The sequence below is a fragment of the Elephas maximus genome, chromosome 13 (assembly GCF_024166365.1).
Source record: "Elephas maximus indicus isolate mEleMax1 chromosome 13, mEleMax1 primary haplotype, whole genome shotgun sequence".
Lineage (NCBI taxonomy): Eukaryota > Metazoa > Chordata > Mammalia > Proboscidea > Elephantidae > Elephas > Elephas maximus.
The window spans coordinates 63,826,005-63,838,543 of NC_064831.1; the positions used below are offsets into that span (position 1 = coordinate 63,826,005).

Sequence of the window (12,539 nt, forward strand, 5' to 3'; positions counted from 1 at the left end):
TGAGGAGGAAATGGGAAGATGGAGCAGGGCCTGGGGCGCTGATGGGGGTAGGAGGTCTGGAAGGCGGCGGGGTGGTAACCCTGAGCGCCACCGCCCCTCCGTCCCTGCCCCCAGGCGCGGTAGAGGTCCAGGTCCCCGAAGACCCTGTGGTGGCCCTGGTGGGCACCGACACCACCCTGCGCTGCTCCTTCTCACCCGAGCCCGACTTCAGCCTGGCGCAGCTCAACCTCATCTGGCAGCTGACAGACACCAAACAGCTGGTGCACAGCTTCACTGAGGGCCGCGACCAGGGCAGTGCCTATGCCAACCGCACCGCGCTCTTCCCGGACCTGCTGGCGCAGGGCAACGCGTCCCTGAGGCTGCGGCGCGTGCGCGTGGCAGATGAGGGCAGCTTTACCTGCTTCGTGAGCATCCGGGACTTTGGCAGTGCTGCGGTCAGCCTGCAGGTGGCAGGTGAGCACCCGGAGGGAGGGAGGGAGAGATGGAGGGCCCGCCCTCACCCCCCATCCTACACCCCTCAGATATCCAGGGCCCCTGACCCACTGCCTAACATTGACCCCAAATCCAAGCCCCAGTGCTGACGCCCTGCACTCACAGACCCAGGGACCCTGTCCTTCACTATGCCTCCCATATCCCTTGCCATCCCTTGACCCCTGCCTTCTGTCCCTTTCAGCCCCCTACTCGAAGCCCAGTATGACCCTGGAGCCCAACAAGGACCTGCGGCCTGGAGACACGGTGACCATCACGTGCTCCAGCTACCGGGGCTACCCTGAGGCCGAGGTGTTCTGGCAGGATGGGCAGGGCGCGCCCTTGACCCACAACGTGACCACGTCGCAGATGGCCAATGAGCAGGGCCTGTTCGATGTGCGCAGCGTGCTGAGGGTGGTGCTGAGCGCCAATGGCACCTACAGCTGCCTGGTGCGCAACCCTGTGCTGCAGCAGGACGCCCACGGCTCCGTCACCATCACAGGTGAGGCGGCTGACAGGCAGCCAGGAAGGATGCCTTTTTTTCAAGATCAGTCCTTGCACTGGAATTTAAATAAGCTGGTCTGAATCTACTCTATGGCAGTGGGTTTGGGTTTTTTTATTTGCTCAAAAGACTGTTTAAAAGTCCCTTTCACACATTTCAGGTGTTTCACGTTCTCCCCAACAAGAAGTCAAGGGACTTTAACGAGCTGATAAGAAAATTGTGTAATATTTTTCCTTCTAACAGCTCCTTGGTGGTACCTGTGCTTCTTACATAGAGGACGAAGTACCCGCCTGGAATCTGGAGGGGTGGGCGGAGTCCTGGGGCAGCCTACAGGCGGCCTGGGGCAATGGTGGTGGATTGGTTTCTCACGGGAACCTCGCCAGGGGATGCGAAGGTATTGCTGCGCAGGTGGGCACTGTCTGATTCTGAACCCCTGAGAGACAGGTAGGCCTCTCCAGGCGGTCAGACCCCTAACCTGGGCCAGTGTCCCCTCTTCTTCAGGCAGAGGTGAGCTCCACCTTGGCAGCAGCTGGAATAGCTGGAGCTGTCTCTGCTGCCCCCATGTGGCCAAATGCTAGATGGAGGTCCCCCATTTGGCGATTCCCACTTCAGGTGTTTCTAGGATCCTACCCTAGGCACCCTTCCCTTTCTTTAATGCCCACCTCAGGGGGCATCCCTTGTGCCTGGGAGTGTGCAGAGGGCTCAGGTCCACATTTGGGCCAAGGGAGGCAGTCTTCATCTGTGTTTGGACCTGAAAGTCCTGTAGCCAGTCCTTCCCCAGGCTTGTTAGTTCAGCCTGGCTCTTCAATCCCTCCCGCTGGGCCAGCTGAGCTCTCCCTGGGGCTGCCCTGCACACTCTGGGGCTAGAATAGCTGGTTCTGTCCATCTGATTCTCCTCTTTTCTCTTCCAATGGCTTCTTCTCACGCTCCTACCCCATCCAAGTCTCATCATCTGGCCCGCAGTTTCTGCACAAACCTCAGGACTCACTGACTAGTTCCTGTTTTGCTTCTCCACTTTGAGTGTGCCCTGGGCCTTATATGGTCCTCACGCACCTGGAGCCAGTGCTTCTTACGCTCGTCTTCTAGGAGTTCATGGCTTAGCCCTTCTATCCTGGGAGTTCCCTTCTAGCCAGGCTGTGTTCCTACCCTAGGCACCCTTCCCTTTCTTTAATGCCCACCTCAGGGGGCATCCCTTGTGCCTGGGAGCGTGCAGAGGCAGCCCCAGGGAGAGGGGGCTAATGCCCACCCCCTCCCCAAGATTGAACCCATCCCCTCCCTGGAGACGCCGTGGGTCCTTGTTGTCTGGATGGGAGTCACTTCCATGGGCTTTTCGATGCTCTGAGAAGTCTCCTTGCCCTTTTAGAGAACACCGCACGGTCTGGTGGCGAAAACGCTGTGTTCACTGGAAACAATAAAAAATACAGGATAGAATGAGATTGACTGGGAATGTGGAGTTTTCAGAGGAGAGGAGTGTCAGGAAGTGGCCAGGGAAAGCCTCTAGGGGGTGGTGCGAGTTGAGAGGAACCTTGAAGCCTAGGTGGGCTTTGTGATCGTTTGCACACTGGGCTGAATTAATTATAATTAGTTGCACACGCCCGAGCAGAACATGTGAGTATAAATGTGACGGCAAGAGCGTGTTTACTCCACCTAAGGGAAGCATCTGTTTTAAGTTGCTTTAGCAGCTAACGTTTTTTATAAAACACTTAAACTGCTAATTATAAATAATAGTCATTTGTATGATGCCGAGAATTCTGAAAATGCTTTCATTTAGGCTGGTGTTGCCAAGCACATTTCCCAGACGAGGAAACTGAGGTCGAGAGAGAAGGAGTTTTCTCCAGGCCGCAGAATAACACAGTTGGCTCTGAATCCTTTGAGGTGTCTTTGAAAATTGGATAAATACTAAGGACCTTCTTCCCAGACAATGTGCAATTGCATATGGTAGTTTTGAGGGTTCCTGGCCCCCCTAAACCTACCCCTGGAAGTCTGTGGACCCTGGCAGCAGCACCCTGCCTGCAGTGAGTAGATGAACCAAGATCAGAATTCACCTTTGGCCCCTCGGCCTCATTTTCTCTCCTCCCCACCACCTGGCCTCCTGTTTTCATTAGAGCGGGTCTGGCCTACTTTGGAGCCCTTGGCCTGCATTTTGCTTCAGGGAGCTTTGTACCTTGTAAAACATTCTGGGATTCAGACTTTGAGGCCTCTGGCCCGGTTGCTGCCACAGCCGATGAGGGTTAGTGAAGCTGGCTGTGCTGTAAGGAGTCTGTATGTGAACGGGGCTTTATGCAGCAAGCGCTGGACTTGGAGCCTGAAGATGTGGGTCTGAGCCCTACTCTGTCCTTTACTGGGAGATGAACATAGAAAGGATCCCCCCCACTCCCTCCCCCATTGCAGGAGCCCCATCCTAGGACACCAGGGGTTTCTCTTGTGTGCTCCTGGCCATCCATGTCAACTGCTACTCTCCTCTCCTGCTCCTGCTGTAAAGTTAGCGGGGAGCCGCAGGTTCTTGAGCATCATTCACCTGCAGACTCTTCAGCCTTCCCAGGTTGGGGCAGGTCTACATCAGCCATGGCTCTGTTGGGTTGGGAACGAATACGAATGAACGGGAGAGGGGCATTGGAATCGTAAGTGAGCTCTATTCGCAGCGCTAGTGAGGGCCAGAGCCCCAAACCCTTTCACACTTTGTATACTGCCCTCAGGGCATTCAGGGTCAGGCCTGAAATTCTTCCCACACCCCCTTCCAGGGCAGCCCATGACATTCCCCCCTGAGGCCCTGTGGGTGACCGTGGGGCTCTCCGTCTGTCTCGTGGCACTGCTGGTGGCCCTGGCCTTTGTGTGCTGGAAGAAGATCAAACAGAGCTGCGAGGAGGAGAGTGCAGGTGAGTGAGAGGGAGGGTGTGTGTGCACAAATGTGTGCTTGGGAATGTCGGTGTGCCTGTGACATCACTGTGTGTAGAAAATGATAGAATGGCTGTGGGTGTGCAAACTGCACTGGATTTAGTGTGTGTGTATGTGTGCGCACACGTATGACTTTGAGTCTGAACATGTCTTATGTGTAGGCAAGTGTGAGTTTGTCAGTGTGTATATGTAGCTGAATGTGTGTGGCTTTGAGTATAACTGGGAAGGAGGGGGTGGATGTGCAAGGCTGAAGTGAGACAAGGGGATGGATGTGTCTGTGCAAATAAGAGTGAGTGTGAGAGTGTAAGTCAGTGAACATGAGTGTGTTTGTGAGGGAGAGAGCAGGCTTAGAACACGAGAACTTAGCCGCACAGCTGTGAATGTTCAGTGTTTTGTGTCACCGTGTGTGAATGTGTGCCTCAGTGGGGAGATCCTGACGCAGATGCTGTTTGCCAGGCTGAGTGATTTGACATTGGTAGATAGGTGAGTTGACCTTGCTAGGTGGCTGAGTTAACTCTGGCAAGTGGTGGATGGATGAGTGGACATCGGTAAATGGGTAAGTTGACGCTGCTGGGTGGTAGATGGGTAAACAGAGGCATGAGAGTAGATGAGTGGTCAGAGAGGCTGAAGGAGGACTAGCTGTCAGGAAGGAGACTGTGTGTGTGAATGGAGAAGAAACTGGTCAGTTGATGGCTGGGTGAGGACCTGTGCACTGGCAGCTGGGTGGGCCAGGGGAAGGATGAGTGAATAGATAAATGGATGGCTGTATGTGTTGGAGGTGATGGTTGACTGGGTTAGTGCCTGGGTGGATGAGGTGATGGGGTTGGTGGGTTGGTGGAGGGGTGGGTAGAGGGTCCTTGGCTAGGTGGGTGGTAGTCTTCAGGCTGGGAACCCTTTCGCCCTGCCACAGGGCTCTCCTCTGCTCTGTGCTGGTCTCAAGCTCTGACCCTGTGTCCAGCGTTGGACCACAGTTCAAGCCTGCTCAGGCCTCGCTTATCTGCACAGGTGGGAAGTTCGATGATGAAAGTGGGCTGAGAAAGGTTTTTGTTCACTCAGATTTCTTGATTCCCAGGGGCCGAGGACCAGGATGGGGGTGGAGAAAGATCCAAGACAGGTGAGTCCCAACTGGGAGCTGACCTTCTGGGCTGGGGAAAGCACATAAAGAACAGGGGAGAAAACGCCACAATCTGGGGGGGTCAGATTTGCTTTAAGATTCGAATGAAGTGTGTTGTCCGGCCCGAGGCCTCTCAAGCCAGAGAGTCTGGTATTTGCTCAGAGTCGGACCTAAAGATGGATCTTCCCTGATTCCCTTCGAAGTGATGCTTCATTTCTCCTGCCCACCTTTACCAACCCACCAGGGTCGGTTCCACCCTGAGTGACCCTGCAGTCTGGTGGCCTCCTGGGAGTAGGCTCAGAAGACAGGGCAGTCCTGGTATAGTGGTTAAGACTCCCCACCCACCGCCACAGAGGGAGTGGTTAAGACTTTGGAGTCAGACAGCCTGAGTGGCCTCGGGCAAATCATTTTGCCTTTCTCAGCCTCAGTTTCCTCATCTGTAAAATGGGTATAATAACGGGACCTACCTTCATAGGTCATATGGGTTAAATGAAACGAGATAATATGTGTAGGTGCGTAGTTCTGTACCTGTCATCTAGTAAGTGCTCAGTCAATTGGAGCCCCATTATTAGGCAAGTAGTTAAAGGCAGTACCACTCTAGTTAGAGCCTCAGTAACTTTGGGCGGGTGCTTTGTTCCTCTGGGCTTTGGTATTCCCATCTGTGAAATGGTCAGGTTGACCCCCGCTTTGATGGCACCAGTTGATGTTGTTAGGTGCCATCCAGTTGATTCTGACTCATAGCGACCCTATAGGACAGAGTAGAACTGCCCCATAGGGTTTCTAAGGAGCAGCAGGTGGATTTGAACTGCTGAACTTTCGGTTAGCAGCTGAGCTGCTAACCAGTACACCACCAGGGCTCCACAATGGCACCAGAGGGCTGGTTTAAAGCTCTCTTGAGAATGGTTAGGAAGGTAGTTTGCAAAGGACATGGTGCTGTGGAAATACAAACCAGGAGCCCAGCTTGGGTACCAAGTCACTTGCACCATGGCCACTGGAGGCCTTGTGGCCTTCTATTCCAGGATCTTCAGGGCTGGGAGAGGCAGATGCCTGATAAGGCATTTGGGATGGTTCCCTCCCCACCCCCACAGAAGGAGTCGCAGGAGACTGATACCTGGAGATTGCTGTAAATCATGCCAATTTAATCACCTGGCACCAAAGGGTGTGGCAGCTGTGGAGACAGCCCTGAGGTCAGGCCTCATTTTTCATGCCCAGAGGCAGTTGTGATTGGAAGAAGGGAGGGGCTGGGGAGAAGCAGGTGGTGAGAGATTTGCCCAGGCTCATTCCCTATGGCCCCGGGCCCACCTCTGACTGTCTATAGATATGCCGCCTCCTCCATTAGCTTTCTCCTTTGCCCTTATTTGTGGAGCAGGCTCAGTGCATTTTCACATCTCTAGCTCGTTGGCAGGCAGTGTAATTGTCCCCATTCTATAGATGCAGAAAATTGAGGCCTAGAGGGAGGCACAACAAGCCACAGTGGAGCTTGGGACAGCAGCCTAGGGCTCCTCCCTGGTGCTGCCATGTTGTCCCCACCCTCCCGACTTCTCTGTCTACCTTCTTTCTCCTCCTCCGAGTCCTTCTACCCCCACTTCTTCCTCAGCCCCTGTCCCTCTCCCCTCTGCTGACCCCTGTCCTGCCACTTCCCACGGCCCTCCTCTCACAGCATGCTCCGTCCTTTTTTGCAGCCCTGCAGCCTCTGAAACACTCTGAAAACAAAGAAGGTAAAGACACGTGGTGCTTGAGACTGTGGGTCTATGTGTCTATTCGTCTGTGTGTAGGAGGCTGGGAGGGTTGTTCACTAGTGACCTGAGACTCCCTTCCTGGAAGAGCTGCCTCGACCTCCCCCTTTGTGAGGTGGCATAGGGCTGAGGACCCGAGGTCCCCGTGTTAGCTGGGATACAGGTCCCAGCTGCTCTGTAAAGTGGTATGTCCGTGTTTCCAGTGACAGTAGTGGAGGCCTAGGTTGGGGCCTGGAGGATGGAGATAAGTGACTGACCTCCCTGTTGTTCTAGATCAAATGAGGCATAGAAGAATCGAGCAGATGGAGAGCAGAATGTCAGCTTGGTTTTTGGGGAATGTGGCCTGGGTGTGTGAAGCAGCGAGCTTCCCAATCCTGCTCCCCCGTGAGGTAGCCCGGGGCCTGGTCTCTGGCCAACTGGACAACCACAGAGTCAGCCCCTGATGGGAGAGTGACCAAGGGCACTTTCTCTGTGGACAGACGGAGCCCAAGAATAGGAAAAGGAGGGGTGAGGCCACATGCCAGTCCCTCTTTATTCAGGTTAGGGAGTAGAGAGAGGCCAGGGATGTGGCTCTAAGAAGCCCGAGGGAGGATGTTCCCCACAGCGTCATTCTTGGGGAAATCAGTAGGAGAAAGGACAGTTCAGAAGGGGTTTCTGGCTAGAGGAGGGGCTTTGGAGGATGGATTGGATGGAAAGGCAGGGAGAGATGGGGAGGGAAAAGTATCCCAGCTGAAGGGACTGGTTGGCAGGTCAGTGTATGTGGTGTGATTGGCCCATGGGGACTGAGGACAATCTCCCTGGAGTGCCTTCTTGGCATGTCTGACACCCAGCTCCCGTGCTTGTATCTGGGCCTGTGAGAGCAGTGGTTGGCACAGGGGGCTGTCAGGTGGACTGCTGCTGCCAGTCTCACACCCACTGCCAACCCTGAATGTGTGACCAAACCTGGAGTTCTAGTGTATCCCATCGACTCCTTGCCCTAGAATGGAACCAGCAATATTTACTGTTGTTTTCCCCTTTTTTCTTCCCATAATGAGATGCAGACGATGGACAAGAAATAGCCTGACCATGAGGACCAGGGAGCTGCTGCCCTGCTTGGGGCCCGCACCTCCGGCTGTACTGGGCCCTCTGTGTGAGCCTGGGGCTAGGGCTTCCCTGCCCCCACTCTGGCCAGTCTACTCATTCTCCAAAGGACACGATACATAGACTGACCCCTATCCCCACCACCTTCTTCCTCCAATGGACATGATTCCCAAGTCACCCTGCTGCCTTATTTTTCTGGCGACACAATACATAAACCATTCTGCTGCCTTATTTCTTGTGGACGCAACTACAGAATACCCTACCACCTTATTTCTCCAGTGGTTATGCTACCTGGACCATCTGGCTACCTTTTTCTCCAAAGGATGTAATATTCAGACCGTTCCTTTGCTTTATTTCTCCAAGGACATGATACAAGTCACCCCCTGCCTGGTTTCTCCAATGGCCCTGATACACTAGTTATCATTTCTTAGCCTTCTAGTCCTGATGTCCCCCATAATAATCTCTATTCCCGTCTCTCAGACAAGGACCCTGCAACCTCAGCAGCTCTTCGAGTCTAGAGGCTGTCTCCTCCTGCCTCCTCCTTCGCTGGCCCCAGTGTTGGGCTTTTTCCTTCCCCCCTGAGTCAAGACAGGGCCCACAGAGCCACCTACAGGTGTGCAGAGACACACAGGTGCACGTGCTGGAACACGGATGCCCCTCCTCACCCTGTCTCCTTTTTGGTGCCCTGGGCTGTGCCCTCTGAGCACCCTCCTCTCTGCCCAGCCCTCCCCAATGAAGCATGTGCTGGTCACACTGGCTGTCTGGATGTGCGCCATGGGCCTCCCCCTGTAGGGACCCAGCTTCTGTCCCTCTTCCTTTCCTGCCTTGGGAGCCGCAAAACAACTCCTTTCATTTATCCATCCAATTACTGTTTATGGAGCATCCACAGGGTGTCAGCACTGTGTTAGGTGCTGGGGACCCTGAGTGAGAAGACAAGTCCCTCCCTCAAGGATCTCGTCATCTGGCTGGGAAACCTGCAAGGAGCCAGACAAGGAGCTGTGCGTCAGCCTGGGGGACAGTCAGAGAGGGTGGTTCACAGCGGGCGGCTTCTGCCTTGCTCCCACTGACCCTTCTTCTGTGCCCGCAGCTTCTGGATACCTCACCCCCACCCCATCCCTAATCCTTACCCAGAGCATGGGGTGGGGGCAGAAACTGGAGAGAGGGCCGTAGCCTCATGCCACAACTGGGGACTCTGATGGTTTCCGGTGTCTTGCCAGGTGTAAGCCTGGAAGAGCGGGCAGGTGAGCAGGTGGCCATGGGCCCCCAGACCTGGGATAGCAGCAGCATAGGTGATTCCTGGGGCCTCCCTCATGGCTGGACTTGGGGGCGGGGCCAGGAGGGCTGCAGGACACAGACACTGCCCCCACCAACCATGGTGCTATTCTGGGGCTGGGGCCCCACCTGGCTTGTCTGGCCAGCATCCAACTTCTAGTAGGCTCGAACTTCCGATGTTCTGATATCTTCCTGGTGACAGCTCTCCCCCCGGGAATGGAGTATGTGGGGATTTTTAATTTAAATGTGGGACTCTGAGGAATTTTGTAAACTGGGAGAGTACTGGGGAAAATAAATGCCTTTGTAAAGAGCTTTCTCTCTGTGAGTGTTTGGAAGGAGAATGGGGCATCGGGACTCAGCAGAAGGGTCTCCTTCTGGAAGTCTCAGGGTGGGATAGGGGCCTGCATCTCCTTATGCTCACCGTTCTTAAGTGACTGAGTTTCCGTGGCCATGTGCCACCCCTCTCCCTGGCCTCAGTTTCCTTGTTGGTGAAGTGAGGTTGGATAAGCAGAAAGCCAAGTCCTTTGGTTGCTCTTTGGGGCTCCTCCCACTTCTAGGAGTGCCACCTGGTTTCTTAGAAGATTCAGTCCCTAGGGTTGTTTAGGGCCCTGGCTAAGGCCCCCATTTTATTGATGGGGAAGCTGAGGTCCAGTATCGGAAAGGAGTTCTGTATGCTGTTCGTGGCCGACCCAGTGAAAATGGCATCAAGCAGGAGTCAGGGGCTTAGTTCTGTCCTGTGCCCTTGAGCAGTACATTTAGCTTCTCTGGGCCTTTCTTACATGAAAAATGGCGTTAAAGTCTTAACTACCTTCCATCTCAAAAGACTGAGAGGACGGTGAACTTTCCAGGTAAACAGGCTTCCAGAGAACCAGGTCGAGGGATGAGGGAGTCTGCAGAGCACTCTGTGTCCATTTGCCCCCTGGTGACAGTGCCTCAGCTCTCGGCTGGCCAGTCATTGCCTGGAGCTTCACAGGCCTGGAGCAGCAGGAAGAGCCTGGGCTGGGAGTCCTGGGTCTGCTACTAACCGACCGAGCCCCTGAATTTTTTTTTTTATCTTTTAACTCTCTCTTATATGGGGGTGAGACCCCTCCTGAAAAGAGTCCCTGGATGGCACAGACAATAAAGCACTCATCTACTTGCTGAAAAGTTGGCACTTCACACTCACCCAGAGATACCTCAGAAGTAAGGCCTGGCATTTTGCTTCCAAAAGATCACAGCTTTGAAAACCCCATGGAGCAGTTCTACTCTGTACACATGGGGGTCACCATGAGTCAGAATCGACTCAACAGCAAATAACAACAGCAACTACCCCTCCTGAAAAGTAGGGGGTATTCTTCACAAACTGGGGGTTTATTATAAGGTCGTGACTCTAGGAATCACCCTGTGTATGCTCTGGGTGGGTTTTAGAATTAAAAGACTTGTGCCTTTACCCCTTATGCTCCCCGAGTGCCTGTGAGCGTGGCACCTCACTTCGCTGGGCTGCAATCCCCACTGTGAAGTGGGGACAGCAATAGTTTCTATTTCACAAGACTGTTGTGAGAATCGGATGAGACAGTAGGTAAAAAGACAGGCTGCCAATGCTAAGTGCCGGGCACAGGTGAGGCATTCTCTTCCCTTCTGCAGTCAGGGCTGCACACTCATGTTCCCCCAGGTGATTGTATAGATGGAGTGCAGTGACCCAGAGCAAGCATCTGAGGCTCAGTTTACCCACCTGTAAAACAGGCAAAGTGGTGCTTTTTCTTTCTGAAGGGGCTGGGATAAGGTTCAGACATGATGCTATATCAAGTGCTCAAGGGAGGGACCCCGTAGGTGTGGGACTTGCCTGGGAACTGAGAGGCGAGGAAGGTGGCCACTTGAGTCACCTGGTGACGAGTACCCTGGAGAGCAGTATTTTTAGCTGCCCTTCCTGGGCAAAGCTCCAGCTCCTGCATTTTAATGGAGAAATAATTCTCACGGTGCGACATGCTGTAGCCTGCAGGTGTCACATCCATATTAAAGAGAGGACAGAGCAAGAGTTCATTTCCCTGGCTGGAGGTGTGGCTGGAATTCGCCTCCAGGCCTTGTTTGTAACAAGGGCTGTGAAGGCCAATTAGTGATCTGCCCACTCAGAGGGAGAAGACATAGAGTGGGAGTGGCAGCATTGTTGGGGCGTGCCTGCCTCTTTCTCCACCTGCTTGTTTCCTCTTCCAGGCTGCTCCAGCATGAATGGCACCTTCCATGGGGTTCTATTCAGGGAGAGGCACCTGACCTTGCTAGGCTCCAGGAGGTGATTGCTGGGTGGGATGTCAGTGAATCTGTGCAGACTAATGAGCAGAGACCCTGGCACAGTCTAAGCTGTCCCATGATCCTGTTGCAAAGTCCACTGCTTAAACTGAGAAGTGAAGCCAATGTTTGCCCTGAGTAGCCAAAAACCAGGGCCTTCAGGAGTATGAGCCACACAAAGAAGCAGGAACCAGAGGCCCAGGAGCCATGAGAGGCTGGAATGGTAGTGTGGGGAGGCAGTTGGTGGGCAGCAGAATCAAATAATACAAATGCAACCAATACCGAAATGTATAAAGTGGTTGTCCTCACTTCTAGTCCACCCACTCCCAAGGGGAAGCAATAGTAACAGTCTGCCGACCTTCCAGAGGAGTCCCAGAGTGGTATAAACTGAACACACTGGGTTGCTACCTAAAAAGTTGGAGGTTCAGGTCTCCCCAGAGGTGCCTTGGAAGAGAAAGATCGGCCATTGAGAATCTTAATGGACTACAGCTCTACTCTGATACTGTAATAGCTTGTGTGTTGCCATGATGCTGGAAGCTATGTCACCAGTATTTCAAATGCCAGCAGAGTCACCCTGGTGGACAGGTTTCAGCGGAGCTTCCAGACTATGACAGACTTGGAAGAAGGACCTGGCAACCTACTTCTGAAAAAACTGGCCTGTAGAAACCTTACAAATAGCAGCAGAACATTGTCTGATATAGTGCTGGAAGATGAGGTTGGAAAGCACTCAAAATACAACTGGGAAAGAGCTGCCTCCTCAAAGTAGGTTGACCTCAATGATGTGGATGGGGTCAAGCTTTCGGGACCCTCATTTGCTGATGTGGCACAACTCAAAATGAGAAGAAACAGCCACAAACATCCATTAATAACAGGAAAGTAGAATGCATGAAATATGAATCTAAGAAAATTGGAAGTTGTCAAAAATGAAATGGAATGCGTAAACATCAATATCGTAGGCATTAGTGAGCTGAAATGAACTGGTATAGACCATTTTGAATCAGACAATCATATGGTCCACTATGCTGGGAAAGGCAAATTGAAGAGGAATGGCATCAATGTCAAAAACAACATTTCAAGATCCACCCTGGAGTACAACGCTGCCAGTAATAGACTAATATCCATAGGCCTACAAGGGAGACCAGTTAATACGACTATTCAAATTTATGCACCAACTACTAATGCCAAAGATGAAGAAACTGAACATTTTTAC

The 12,539-nt window shown here is 53.2% G+C and overlaps 1 protein-coding gene across 6 annotated transcripts in view; it reads left to right on the plus strand.

Moving 5' to 3' along the window:
• CD276 (CD276 molecule) overlaps positions 1-10,110 on the plus strand; it is a 29,122-nt gene extending 19,012 nt beyond the window's left edge. For 5 of the 6 annotated variants that reach the window (XM_049906065.1, XM_049906067.1, XM_049906069.1 and 2 more), the window contains exons 5-10: positions 115-453; positions 674-970; positions 3,712-3,846; positions 4,938-4,979; positions 6,662-6,697; positions 7,750-10,110. In XM_049906065.1, the coding sequence (XP_049762022.1) occupies positions 115-453; positions 674-970; positions 3,712-3,846; positions 4,938-4,979; positions 6,662-6,697; positions 7,750-7,778 (878 nt within the window). In that variant the 3' untranslated portion in view covers positions 7,779-10,110. The remainder of the gene's footprint in view (positions 1-114; positions 454-673; positions 971-3,711; positions 3,847-4,937; positions 4,980-6,661; positions 6,698-7,749) is intronic. The other variant, XM_049906070.1, reaches the window with a different exon arrangement.
• The last annotated feature ends 2,429 nt before the right edge of the window (positions 10,111-12,539 follow it).